Genomic DNA, 15,009 nt, shown 5'->3' with positions numbered 1-15,009 from the left:
AGCTTGGCTTTGGCTCTTGGTCATGCATCAGATGTAAGTTGGATAGTGGACAGTTATTGTCCAGATCATAATTTTTTAAGCAATATACAGTTGTTGATTTTGAAGGCTTAAAACTATTTTTCTTTGTCTTGTTGTTATATCTCATGTTCTCAGGTCCTTCCTGGTAAGTACAGTACAGTCACATTAATCTGTTGTAAAGTTATTATCATGTTTCCAGGATGAAATATCCTGTTTTAACTGCTCATTACTGCCTGATGATGTGATTGCTCATCTATCGTCTTACTTTCATAATGTTTCACTAAAGTTATGTCCTGCACTCAATGCACACGATGCTCATTCCCTCTCTTTGTCTTTTGTTGACTTCAATATCATTTTCTCCAAGACATTTCTGAGAAATGGAAGAGCATTCCGGATATAAACAAAGGTAAAACTATTATAGCATTTCAAGAACCCAAATACATTTATATAAGCAGTAAGATCACTTTTATCTATTTTTGTTTATAAGTTATTACTTTTACTCATGTTTTATTCAAGCATATTTACTGTGAACTGAAGACTCTTGTGGTATTAGGTTTAAATCTCACAGAAGGAGACATCATGAAGGTAAGTCTGTATAAATGAAGGTAAGTCTATATAAATGAAATCCGGATACTTGAAATGATCTGCTTTAAAGCCTAGGCAAGCGAGCGCCATTCCAGGGAATCAGTCCTGGTGGGATATTCCCGTCCCCTATGAGCTTAGTGTAAATCTCAGTAAGATTTCACATTCCTCACTTACGCTTCAATCAACTTTGAAATATTTAATGTAACTTTTATATTGTTTTCCACTTATGTTTTGTTTGTGTTTATAGGTATGAACTACAGAGGAGTCATTTTGAGAGCCTTTGAGCAGTTCAGACTGAAATCATGTATTGACTTTAAGCCCAGAGCAGCAGAAGAGTTTTACATCTCTGTGGAGAGTCTCAAAGGGTTAGGAATATATTACAGACTGTTCTGATGTAGCCTATGCTATACCGAATCTGTAGAGTCAAATATCTGAGTTTATTATTTACCAGTCAAAAGTTTGGACACTTATAATTTGACAACATAATTACACTGGTAGCTTTATCCGACTGTGTGTTGTGTGAATGACTTATTTTGCAGGTGTTGGTCATATATCGGACGCACATCTCCTGGAGGCCAGACTCTTTCCATTGGGAATGGCTGTGGAATAAAAGCCATTGTTGAGCATGAGTTTCTCCATGCACTGGGATTCTACCATGAGCAGACAAGATATGACAGAGATGATTATGTGACAATCAGATATGAAAACATTATCAAAGGTTGCTATATCATTTTATTAGAATTTTTTTAATTATGCTTTACATACTTAAAGGGATACTCCACTTTAAAATGAAAATTCTGTAATCATATACTCACCCTCATGTTGTTTCAATCCTTTATGAATTTCTTTCTTCTGCTGAACAGAAAGGAAGATATTTAGAAGAATGTCAGTAACCAGACAGTTTCTGGTCTCATTGACTTCCATAGTATATTTTTTTCCTACTATGGAAGTCAATGAGACCAGAAACTGTCTGGTTACTGACATTCTTCTAAATATCTTCCTTTCTGTTCAGCAGAAGAAAGAAATTCATACAGGTTAGATACATGGAGTATCCCTTTAATCATCTTAATAACTGCAATAGTCTTTATGTTCAGGGTATGAGAGTTATTTCAATAAATCCAGTGAGAACGTGTCCGGCACCGAAGGCACCCCATATGATTATCACTCTGTGATGCATTTTGATAAAAATGCCTTCGGCAACGGTAATGGATCCACGATCATTACCAAGAATCCCGAGTTTCAAGATGTGATCGGACAACTAATGGAAATGAGTGAATATGATGTGCTTGAGCTCAACAAACTCTATAAATGCAGTGAGTATTTGACAGTTTTTCTTTGTGGCCTTTAATATTTGGTTTGGTTTTAATTTGTGGATTCTGTGTAAGACTAAAATGAAGTTGCGGTTGCTGGATATCTCACCCGGACCAATATTTGATCCCAGATAGACCAAGGACCATTGTGATGAATTGAAATGGTAGTGAATTGATTTAGTCTCAGTGTTTGTTTGTTTGTTTGCATTGCAGATTCCTCCATCTCTTTCCTTGACCACTGTAGTTTTGATGATGAATCTCTGTGTCAGATGACTGTCTATTCTGCTGCTGATAATGGCTGGCAGAGAGTGAAGTCAGTGAGTGGCATCAATGTGACTGACCACAGCTACTTGGGCAAAGTGAAGAATGGTGAGATCACTTCACTTCCATCCACAGTTGCAGTCACTCTACCACCCAGTTCCCCAAACCACACTCCTGTTTTCATGGCTGCAGGAACGTCTTTCTTCATGCACTTCAGCACTGAGGGCAGAAGCCAGGGGGACGCAGCCAGATTGGAGAGCAAGACACTAACCCCTACAAGAGACTGCAAAGTCCAGTGCCTGCAGTTCTACTACTATCACAGCGGGAATGAGTCTGACCAGCTCAACATCTGGATCCGAGAGTACCAGGATGAAGCAGACAGCAGAGGAACTCTCAGACTTATGGATCAGATCACAGGTCCATCTCTTCCTGCAGAACTTTACAGACTGCAAGTCATATAGGCCTGTGTTTCAGTGTTACTGACCGCTTCATTTCTTGCAGAAACCCCTGGTAATTACTGGAAGCTGCATCACGTGCCACTGAACGCAAATAAATCTTTCCAAGTTGTGTTTGAAGGCCGTAAAGGAGCTGGAAACTCCAGTGGAGGATTCTCACTGGATGATATCAATGTTTCAGAGACCGAGTGTCCCCTCACATGGCAGATAAGGGACTTTGAGAAGATTCTGGACAGTGGGGTTGAATATTTATTGAGTCCACTGTATTACTCCAGTGATGGTTATCGCTTTGTGGCTGAGTTACATTTAGGGAATCAACTTTCAATATTTGTTGCTTTGGTATCTGGTGCATATGATGACCAGTTGCAGTGGCCTTGTCCATGGAGACAAATAACCGTTCAGATCCTTGACCAGAATCCACACATACAGAAGCGCATGTCCTTTGAGCAAAGCATCACCACTGACCCTGATTTGACTCTTTATGGTTAGATCTTTAATGAAATCTGATTATTTCTCTGTAATTTCCATGTGTTTATATGCATCATTTAACTTAGATGACAATCAAAGTTATTATCTGTAGCTTTCAGGTTTATTTTATAAGCCGTGTTTTGTTCTAACAGGTGGCAGCTATTACTGGGAGAATCCTCGAAACAGAGGATTTTCAGTCAACATCGGCGATGAGTCTGTATTTCTGGGTGGATACGCCTATTTTGCGCTCCTTACAAAAGATGATCTCACTAGAAGAGAGTTTATCAAGGGTGGTGACCTCATACTTCTCTTCTCCATGCAAGGTAGGATTTGTGAAGTAACAGAGAACAAGTTTAACCCTCTGGGGTCTAAGGTGTTTTTGGGGTCCTTGAGATGTTCTGACATGCCCTGACATTTGTGCTTTTTTCAGTTGCTTATAAACATATTAATGGCAAAGGTGTAATTACACTCTATCACACCTGAGGAGACAATGGGGCCCGCATACTTAACGAGCCATTCATTCAGGTGTCACTGAGCCACAAGAAAGAATGCAAGAGCAATATGTATATATATATATATATATATATATATATATATATTCTACCAAATTGGTTCACAGTTGGAAGTAGGGATGGGTACCGAAACCCGGTATTAAACGGGCCCCGGTGCTGAATTGTGAAAGACCGCTGGATCGTTAAGCTCGGACGTTATCGGTTCTGCTGTCGGTACTGGAGAAATTAAGAAAGTACACGTGCCATTTATTATTGCTATTAAGAAATTATTATCTTGCTAATTTAATCTCGCCAGCCACTTTTATATATAATAATATTGAACCATTATTGTCTGTGATGCATTTTTGCTAAAGAGAGAGAGTGTGTGAGAGAGAGAGCGATCTTTCACGCGGAGCCACGGCGCGCGCAACACAACAGCCCTGCTTAATGAGTGATGATGAGGACAGAACTAAACATTCAAACGGTTACACTTTAGATGTTTGATATTAAACTAATTTTATTTTAGATTTAGATTTTGGCTTCCAATGATTATAAAAAAAGATGATATTTGAGGTATAACCATTAAAAACTAAAGCCACATTCTCTCCAGCGCAAATTCCTTCCCTTCACAGAGCGATGCGCTGTCATTTCTCCCTAAAACCCAAACGTAACGTCAGAATCTGCACGATCGTGATTGTTGTAAAATATAGTCTATACTGATGCTAAACTGCGGGACACGTTTGATAATAAAAGGCTATTAAAAGTACCAAAATTGACGCAATAGACGCTGTTCCAAAGGCGGCGCGCGCTCCGAAACACATCGCAACGAGACAAGCAGCAACGTATATTTTGGGCTTCGTGTGCGCATCTAACCGATCAAATTTACACACAAATATGTCAAAATGGCCTTCTTGGAGATTCACGTAAACAGTTTATTCACTTAACTACAGTTTATGTCTTAAATGGGCGTAAATAGTTTTGAGAAAATATGAGGCGTAATAATGATTAGATCTGCATTTGGTCTTAAAGAGGCAGCAGTCTAATAAACCTGCTGACGATTGCTCCATTAATGTGAATCAAACAACAAAAGGCAAAGAGAAAATCAGCGCAGCTCTTGAATGAATAATTTTGGCTTTTATAAGCTTTAATCTATCTATGATAAACTATGCAGTGTTATTTTACATCTGACTTTATTAGATGTCTTTTTAGCCCATATTACTCCTGAACAGTAATCTCAGTAGACATTACTGAAATTAAAGCATTGGGTATATAATTTGTATATTTGTTTTATTGTATACTTTCTTTTTTTTTTTGACCATGTGTTTGTACTTTGTTTTTGGTGTCCTATGTCTTCTGTATATAAAACACAAAACCCTGCACCCTTCTACATAACATACATGTTTTATTTGTTTTGTTAAAGCATTGCTTTTATATATATTTAACATTTCAGAATATAAAGCAATATTAATTATGTTCTAAATAATTTTTCCCCTTTTTTTTAAATAACGAAAAGAACCGATAAGAATACTGTTAAAGTACCGGATCGATAAGGAGTATCGGTAAGAGTAGTAATACCGTTAAAACCTTAACGATACCCATCCCTAGTTGGAAGCATCTCATTTTATTTTTCCATGTCTAGTAATTGTGCAGTTAATTCTCATACTGTATTTTCAGTTTTGGAATATGTATCCTCTCCCCAAATTTGTCACTAATAAAACACAATAAAAATTATTTAAAGAAAAGTTTACATCTACCTTGTAAATATATTTTTTTTATTAAAAAGGTTACAATTACAACAACAATTCAAGTGCAATCTTTCTTTGTAAAAACTAAAGTATACATTTTATATCATACATATTTCAAAGTTAAGGATTCATTACTTTGAATATAGCCTAGGCTACATTGGAACATATAATAACATATTATTTGATTACTTTATTTTTGACAAAACATACTATATTTAACATATGAGCAAAAATTGGCAAACAAAAGCTTATTTGAGGTGGCAAATATTTTATAGTAAAAATGTATAATCAACGAAATGTTGTCTTTCATATGTCTGTAACATAGGTCTTTCGTTTATATAAGAAATATAAATGTTAATTTGCAGTTTAATACGTTGCTTATACAAATACATTTTATTTCAACATATTTCAGTCGATTTTTACTCATCTCAGTATAGTTTGCTAAAAGCGGATCATTCATTCACACACAGAAATGCGATTCAAATTTAAACAGTCTTTTTGCGAGCGCGCATCTCTGCCATTCATTCATTCACACACAGAAACGCGATTCACTTGAGAATGAAAAAAACTTACTACAGTATTCTCAGGATCCGTTGCTCCTCGAAATACCAGCACTTCTGAGGTACATTTTCCATTATTCCTCACAGCGCCGCGAGACGGTGTAAACAAGTACAATGATCTGAATAAACTTGATGTGTTTTCTCGAGCTGATATGTGGGCGTTCACAGTTTGTATGGGATCGTCTCAGTCATTTGCGTTTGAATAGCGCGCGCTCTCCGTGGGCGGAGTCACATTAAAAATAATTAGCTGAGAAGAGAACGACTGACATCTCTCTCTTTTTATACAGATTACATAAACTGAGAATATTTGTTTTTTATAAAAATTACTTCATTTAAAAGAAGATAATTCAAGCTTCATGCCTGTGTGTCTGTATGCCTGTTTGACTGAGTATTCGCTGAGTTACAGTTCATTTTCGGACGCGTTTCAGAATTGACTTCACTGACAGAGAGGAGGTAGTCTGACTACGTCAGACTTCGTACTTCCGCTCTATTTGATTTCGCTCCTGTACTCAGTCTGAGACCGCGACCTATCTCTCAGTTTTCCTCTGGCCTGAAAACAGCCGGCCAATAAACGAACAGAGGGCGGGCTGAGAGCCGTGACGTAGACGCTGATTGTACCGTGGATGCGTAGATTTACTTCACATAATCTGCAAAAGTCGTTCACAGCCACTCCGGTATTTCGCTCGATGATTTGGTTTTCGCATCATACATGTGTTTACAGTGGAAGTTAGATGGGGCTGAGCCAGCGCATAACACACGTCATAACCAAACGTTATGTGATTGGCTTACGGGTAACCAATGATTTTAAGCTTCAGAATAGCGCCCCCAGGCGGTAAAGAAAACGTTTTTCTATTACGGAACTCCAGACTCTCTCTACGAAGCAAAGCGAAGTAGCAGAGTCTGGTATTACCAGGCTAGAGAGGAGGCAGAACTCGCATCATGTTTATTTTTCTTTATTTGGCGAAAAGCACCACACTTTGTTTTTATTATGAGTATACACACAAAAAATACACACTTAACAGGATCGATTGATGTATAACACAAGCATAAGATAAAAATGCTTGTTTTGTTTTTTTTGCACTGATAAGGAAAAAAACTAGCCTATCGCGCCAGCGGGATAGCCGACCTCAGGGGGTTAACTGCAGTATTAAGAGCAAACTGGGCGTTATTAGAATGATGATTGGGCAGGAATGATATTTCCATTGTGTCTCACTTTATAAATGTTGTGTACCAATCCAGATATTTCAGGGCTTCTTCAGAAAGACTCTCTGCCCTGCCCTAAAGCTACAGTGAAGAATCTCTATGTTTCTACTGACACACGTGCACTGAGGCAGGGACCCTGTGCCTCAAGGTGAATATCCTTTTAACCTCTGTTGTTCTCTTATTCAAAATACACAAATCAAAGAAAATGTAAAAGTACTCTACAAAGAATCACTATATTTAGGAAATAATGAAGGAGAGAACATGCTCTACTGTGTGAATACAGTCACATCTGTAAGGCTGGAAGCTTACGCTGCTATTTTAATAATCGTGACAAAAAAAGCAGGTGAAGAATGACTTGCATAATTTGAAGAAGGTGTTCAGAGAGAAACTGATGCATCTGATGAACTCTAACAGTATTTTTGTTTATTTTCTTAGAGCACCTTCCACACCTCAGCCGATCTCTACAACTACAACACCTAGCACTACAGCTTCACCAGAGCCCACTGAGGGGTAAGACTACAACATTAGTTTAAACTAATTCATTAAGGGGAATCCCAACACATCAGAGCATTGCTTTATGACGAGAACAGCAATCTGTTACGGCAGTGAAATGATGAACATGAGTTTCACGTAATAACCGTAAATAGTGCTGCGTATTCATACACATTTCCCAACTCAGTTCGGTTCCAACTCAAACGCTTGGAGTAACTTTGGCCCCATTTACACTGCATGGTTCAAGTGACCCAATTCCGATTTTTTCCTCTCATGTGGCACAGATCGGATATGACCGGTGAACGTGTAAGCAGGAAAAAACCGCATGGATTCCGATTTTCTCAGATCGGATTCAGGCCTCATTCATATGTGGTAATAAATCAGATATGAATCGGATACGTGCATTTGTGTCTGCCATGTAAGCAGACAAATCGGATATTCCCCAGTAAATGCGAGTCGCACGTCATTAAAAAAGTGACGTCAACTCAGGTGGACACCACCAACTGAGATCACATGACTTAGGCGCGATGGAGGTCGAAGGCTCAACACAGTGGAGTAATTTTTTCTACACCTTACAAGAGCAATGTTTGGCTGACCTTTGAAAATAGTGCGGAAAGCAAAACACTGCATAATTAGAGATGAGCGGATGAGCTCCAACGTCACCCAAATCCGCAGCCAAAAACAAATCATCCACCCGCCACACCAATAATTTTCTCTGATTTAAGTATCCGCACCCGATGGTCAAAGTAGTCTACTAATATTCTTATGTGTTGTTACGCATGAGGATAAATGGATGATCATCACCTTCAACAGCGGACTCAAGGCGACGGTTGATGCGCGCATCTAATACAATGATGAATGAGCGCTGCTTTTAAATGAACATTTCTTTAAAACGAAATTTATTTGACAGAATTTCATTTTCTTAATGGCATAAACAGGCTTTACTCCCTTGAAACTTAAACTGGAATGGAACATGCTCATATTTTAGAGAATGTAGTTAATATTTTCGTTAATAATGATTTATCTATCCACCCGTGACCCACCCAAAATTAATCAGAATGTAATTTTTATTAGCCTACTTGACCCGCCCGATCCGCGGATTATCCACAGAGCCCCCGCGCATATGACCACCATCCGCGCATCACTATAATAATTTTGTCTGCTTCTGCATCCATTGCATATAGAGCTGTTTTACTTCATTTTCCGGGCCAGAACGTCTACATTTGGTTGTTTTGGCAGTGTATAGTGTAAATGCAAATATCAGATACGGGTCACTTTTAAAAGATGATGTAAGCGGATCGTCAAAAAAATCGGATATAGTCAGCAAATCGGAATTGGGCATCAAGACCTGCAGTGTAAATGCAGCATTTGATTTGATTATGATGCTTTTGGATGTGTTTCAGTTACAATCTCTATTTGCTTTATTTATGAATTGGTTTTACAACAATTGAGGACATCCAAAAAAATCCCAAAATGTTTCCAGAGCATCTCTGACAGATTCAGTGAGTTGAATTAGTGAAGGATTTGTGTCCTTTGAGTGAATCAAACAGTCTGTCTAAAATGTACTAACAGAACTGCCTCAAAAGACCCGTTTCTTTGTGAAGTGATTTATTGCATGCACTTTACAAATATATACTGTATGCAATTAAATCTGTATTTTTCTATTGCATTACTAATGTTTATCCTCCCATGTGTTCCTCTCCTCTTTTAGTAAATGTGTGGACATATTTTGCAACTCCAGTGCCAAGACTGCTTCCTCTCTGATCATCTTGCTGCTTTGCTTTCTTTTGCTGGAGATTTAATCATGACGATTCACCATTATCACTGCTCTATGCCTGACCACACAAGATTTCACTGAAAAAAACTACATCTGTCTTCAGACTTAAGTGTGTATTGTTAAATAAAGGAGATGGTCTCATATAATCTACATTCAATGTTAATCTTAGCTTTAATCATAATAGTTACCAATATCAAGGGCGTAGGTTTGATTTTGATATTGGTTTCATGTCATCAACAGCTTGATAGCCAAGCCAACTGACTCATAACTAATAACATAACTGTGATTGTTCACCAACAACTTTGTGTACTTTATGATATAATATCTAAACAGTTAAAGGTAATGAGGACATGTCAAGGATCTAAGGGTTTTCAATAACAACATGTGTGTTTTACTTTAAGAAAGCAACCATACATTGGTGTTGTTTTATTTTCTTTCATTTTATATTTAATTTCATAATCATTAGTAATTTATGTATGTGAGGAAATCAGAACAGATACAATAGCAAGTAAAAGGCGTTTATTTAGGTGGTCAGAAACGCACAACACAGGTCGGGGAAAACAAACACTCAGATGACGATTGTGGCGCAGGGACTTTGATGGCATCCGGTGGTGGTGAAGTGATCAGCGTGTACGGGAAACCAGGAACCAGTGGAACTAGACCCCGAAGCCGCCGCCAGGCGCCGCCATTTGCGCCATTTAGAATTTCAGCCGCCGCCAGCCAATAATTTCGTAAGCCAAATTGAGCCGCCATCTGATAAAGTTTGGCTGAGCCGGCTAGAATTATTTGCATCAAATAATAATTCTATCACATAGAGACATACACACACGAAATATATAAACAATACACGAGATCTATTTTCCCACTGGATTCATAACAGCACAGTCTTGTGCTTGTTGCTACGATACACAGACTCACAGTGAATTGACGACCAATTAAAATTGCTCGTTTTCCGTACAGAAGAAGCGATGCATTTTTTTTCTCGCACTGAGGTGAAATGGCGGAAAGAAGCAAGCAAGGTAATTTTGATCTCACTTCTCACATACTTTCCTAATTCCTACTTACTTTTTTTTTTTAACTTAGGCCTACCCAGACTTTTGTTAAATCTTCAGGGCACAATGTTGCACAAACACCTGAATCAAAGATTGATGTTATGAACCAGATATTCTGGAACGGAGAGATTTAAAGCACTGAACGTGATATTACTGCAGTAACAAACCACCGTTTCCACATTGCTAATTCACAACGCATGCTTCAGTGTACATTGAAGTGAAATGTGCAAAACTTTGTCCAAAATAATACTGATAACAGTGTGTGTTTATATTAAGGCGAGACACGGCAGGCAAAAACATCGTGTTTTTTTTTGTTTTTTTGTTTTTTTTTGAGATTTTTGGATATTTGTCTTCAATAACATGTCTTCTTTCAGACTTGTGGTGAAAAAAAGTCCGAAATACACATTTAGGTCTTTATTTTAATACAATTTGTCTGTTCGCGTCTGTAGAGTTCTCCTAAATTCAACAAAAGTTTGCGTTCTTAATCAACATACTTCTCCGCGATCTCTGCCGTCGCTATTTGAAAATGTTTAGTAGCATACAGACTACAAAATAAATATGTACATACGTTGTGAAAGTAAAATCTGGTGTTTTCTTTATTACATTGTGTTGCATTTTGTAGAAATATAGTGTAAGCCATGCATTGCTTGGAAATATTGAGATCTAGTAAATCAGTATAACATAAACATCTGTAGACATGAAGTGGCAGCTTCAGCCATTTGCAGCTATGAAAAGTTTGGCGGCTGCAGCAGCCATTTAGGTTTTGGCTGAGCCGGCTAGCCAGCCAATAACTTCATCAGCCAGCCATTATTCTCAAAACAAATGGCTTCGGGCTCTAAGTAGGGATGGCTGACGCGAAACAGTCGTTCCGAAGCTTTGCGAGATCCCGAAGCGCAGATGTTTCGAAACACTGATCCGAAGCGTGATTCAAAACACCCATGTCACGTGACTATGGCCAAACGAAGCCTCGAAGTGTTTCACTAAGTGTTTCATCAGGTGTGGTCCGCCGAATCAGCGTTTGATTGACAGGGTCGGGAACAGACCACACAATCGCACATCTGTATAAAAGTGAAATCAACGCATATTGACCTCGTGGGTTTTTGTGAGAGGAGTTTGATTTTGAGATAGCGGACTTTCGTGATATAGTGACATAGTGCGATTTGATTAGTTATAGGCTATTTAGGCTTACATTTAAATTTACACAACACATTGACTGATAGGCTAGAGACAGAGTATACATATAGTGACAAATTAATAGATACATAGATATAAATATATATAGACAGCTATATTAATAGATAGATACATATATAGATAGATTATATACATACCCTGTAGATAGATTATAGATAGATACAGATACATAGATTATCTCTAAATACATATCTAGGTACATATTTAGATACATATTTAGAGACATAGATTATAGATACATATCTAGATACATAGATAGATTCATATAGATAAGATACATAGATAGATAGATTTGAATAGATAGATAAAATGGAGGCTCCCCAGAAGAGATGCCGTACATCTGTGGTGTGGGAGCATTTCCGTTTAGAAACCCCAAATAAAGTGAGATGTGTGTATTGTGATCGGCAGCTAGCCTACTGCAACAATACATCATCCATGATGCGCCATTTGAGGAGAATTTGAAATTTGCGTATTTGCCCAGAACTCATGATCCACTAACTTACTGGAAAGAGAGAGCAGTAATCTTTCCTCATTTGTATGTTCTAGCTAAAAATATATATTTGCACGTCAGCAACAAGTGTCCCTTGTGAGAGGATTTTTTCAAAGGCTGGAGAAATGATCTGTAAAAAAAGAAGTAGGCTAAGTCCTTCCACAGCAGAGAAATTAATATTTTTAAATAAAAATCTCTAAAAAAGTGAGACATTGTGGCTTGATTTCTTTTATTAATATTCATTTTGCAGGACCAAAATAACATTATGCACAGTGAGGAGCCTATAGGTTACAAGCTTCACATATTAGAAAAATACAATAATAAAAAAACAACAAAAAAATTTTAATGGCTCGTCAAGGTTGTTTCAGATCAACACCTGCAAGTGACCACTAGGTGTCACCGTTGAGACGGGTGTCGGATTGATTCGAAGCCTCGAAACAATATGGCCCATTTGGTTCAGCTGTTTCATTGCTTCACGAAGCTTCGATCTGCCCACCACTAGCGACGAACAACAACGAATCCACACGACGAATAATCCACAGCAGGGAACAGAGAGCCACACGGGAACAGGACACAACACCGGGGAAACCACAACGATCTGACAACATGAGATGGGAATTACTGCACATATAAAGGGAACGAGGATTGATCACAGCTGGCGACACTAATCAACACAATGAGTAACCACAGACACACACACACACACACACACACACACACACACACATCAGAAATGAGACCGCCGATTCATGAACCGTGACAACGTAGTAGTCATTTGACTTATCATTTATTCATATTATCATTTAATCATTGTATTATTATTATTCATTTGTCATGTTATGTTTTTACTTATTTCCCTGCTCTCGCAGTGCTTGCTATTGTTGTTTAATCTCATGATTGTGTGGTTTGAAGGGATTTTTGTCTTCATGAGTTAGAGATGAGAGACCGTCTCCATTTCAAGGTTTTTAGCGTCACAGGACGATGTTGTGAATCAGTAACTTTCCATTGTTTTCCTCTTGATATAATAACACTTGTTGGAATTGTACTGGTCAGGCGAAGTGTAACATCTAGATGAAGTCTGAGCACTGAAACGTACGCAACTAAGATTATTCAATAAACTCTGCTCTTTTATCATCATCATTGCTTCGTCTCCTGCTTCTGCTCTTCCCAGACTTAAACTCTCAGGCTGATAGAAGACTTAAATCTTCTGGCAGGGATTCGGCGTCCAGGGTCGAATCTATATCTGATATTTCTGACATGGAGATTTATCCAATCTAACATTTTGGCATGATCTAACAACAGTTTTAACTTTAACGTTACTCTGTCCAAAGAACAATTGTCAACATCTCTCATCAGCATCAGAGTACAATTTAGAGCAATCCCTTCAGGGTCAGAGCTCGCTTGTACATCACTTTGTTTTAATAGTAAAAATCAACTGAACCAATGATGATTCTGATAGAAAGCGTGACCATGAGTTTACTGTTGCTGTGGAAACAAACACAGATTTTTACGCACATTTGATTGACAGATAAACTGCACACTCTTATTTGATTTTTTTTTTCAGGATTTTGAAAACCCGTTACCATAAATGGAGTTTATTCCTGCTTTGAGCAACATCTACCTATTTTATTCGCTTATGTTTCAATAAACTCCCGAACCTGGGTTCTTCTCCACACTGCGAGTTGGTCCGTTACATCAGTTTAATATTACTAAAATATCAAAGTGTGTTTGAATGTGAATGTAAGAGTATATTCATATACATTTTTCAAAGATGAAAGGGTAACACTTTAGATTAGGGAACAAATTGTAAGACTTGATTTTCCTGCTAATGTAGCGGTTGTTCCTCTGCGTTGTGTTATTTTGGATGTTTTGAATAAAAGGATTTTCCACACAAAATATTTAAATACACCAGTAAGCTAACTACAGAACTCACAGTAATACAATATATATTAATAAACTAAAAATATATGTTTAGTATGCGTACCAAATATACACATATATATATATATATATATAGGGTACATGAATTGACCCAAAACAACTCTAAACAATATTTGTACAAGCTTTTTGTTCTGGTCTGTGTATATAAGGGTAAGTGGCAGAGCAGTCTTTGGGAATCTGTAACCAGTAAACCCCCATGTAGTGCTGTGTCAGTGTCATCTCAAGTCTTACACTCGGAACACACTCACACACCACTGCATGTCTCTGTCAGATACACATTTCTTACTCTTAAAGTCATCTTTGAGTAATTGATGTCATGTATTTATTATTTCTGAATTGGCTTTTAATCATTTACTTGTGTAATTGGCATGATACATTTTTACCTGACAAATAAAATGTTATATTTGAATTATTCTGCATTATTCTGAAATCATTATTACTAGTAGATTAAAGATACAATATGTATTTTTTCCGCCTCTTACAATAACAAAGGCGTAGGCTGATGACGCAAAATTTCCTGCGGAATTATGGAACTTGTTGTCAAGCCGATGGATCTAATAATGTTTATGGATGAGTGAAAACACTGATGTTTTTAACATGACTGTGGGATAAAGTAGGAGGCGATTGCTAATGAGAGACAGATATCAGCGCCACACGCGAGTCACGCGGATATAAAGGAATGAGGACATTTCATTCTACCGAACTACCCGCAAGTGCTGAATAATACTCACACAGGTCAGTTTATTAGACGAATGAAACTTGTGAGGTAACGCAGCGCTTGGTCTATACTATCACACTAAACTGCATTTGAGTGTGTTGAAAGTTATAATGTTATTCTGTGTGTTAGTTTGTTGGCTATATGAGACTAGCAGTGAGCTAGATCAAGATAAGAATAACATACTGATCATATTCTAACATTTCATAATGTTGAACTATATAACATTGATTAGTTTTACGTACATTTGCT

The 15,009-nt window shown here is 37.7% G+C and overlaps 1 protein-coding gene across 1 annotated transcript; it reads left to right on the top strand.

Moving 5' to 3' along the window:
* Positions 1 to 387: 387 nt before the first annotated feature.
* Positions 388 to 9,695, top strand: LOC309496993 (meprin A subunit beta-like). Its single transcript, XM_082167227.1, has 13 exons — positions 388 to 424; positions 572 to 603; positions 674 to 752; positions 851 to 968; positions 1,143 to 1,321; positions 1,698 to 1,916; positions 2,127 to 2,282; positions 2,367 to 2,591; positions 2,676 to 3,113; positions 3,250 to 3,420; positions 7,133 to 7,244; positions 7,532 to 7,606; positions 9,300 to 9,695. Exons 2-13 carry the CDS (start codon positions 598 to 600, stop codon positions 9,388 to 9,390), a joined length of 1,869 nt encoding a protein of 622 aa, XP_082023353.1. The 5' UTR covers positions 388 to 424; positions 572 to 597; the 3' UTR covers positions 9,391 to 9,695.
* Positions 9,696 to 15,009: the final 5,314 nt, after the last annotated feature.

This window comes from Leuciscus leuciscus (assembly GCF_965113295.1).
Source record: "Leuciscus leuciscus genome assembly, chromosome: 4".
Lineage (NCBI taxonomy): Eukaryota > Metazoa > Chordata > Actinopteri > Cypriniformes > Leuciscidae > Leuciscus > Leuciscus leuciscus.
The sequence above is the reverse complement of the archived record's forward strand: the minus strand, read 5'-3'. Positions and strand labels throughout refer to the sequence as shown.

What these genes read in the sequence shown, in the direction of transcription:
- LOC309496993 (XM_082167227.1), top strand. An exon ending in TGAGCTTAGTGTAAATCTCA is followed by an intron (nt 753 to 850) that starts GTAAGATTTCAC and finishes TTGTGTTTATAG; the next exon opens with GTATGAACTACAGAGGAGTC. An exon ending in TCTGTGGAGAGTCTCAAAGG is followed by an intron (nt 969 to 1,142) that starts GTTAGGAATATA and finishes CTTATTTTGCAG; the next exon opens with GTGTTGGTCATATATCGGAC.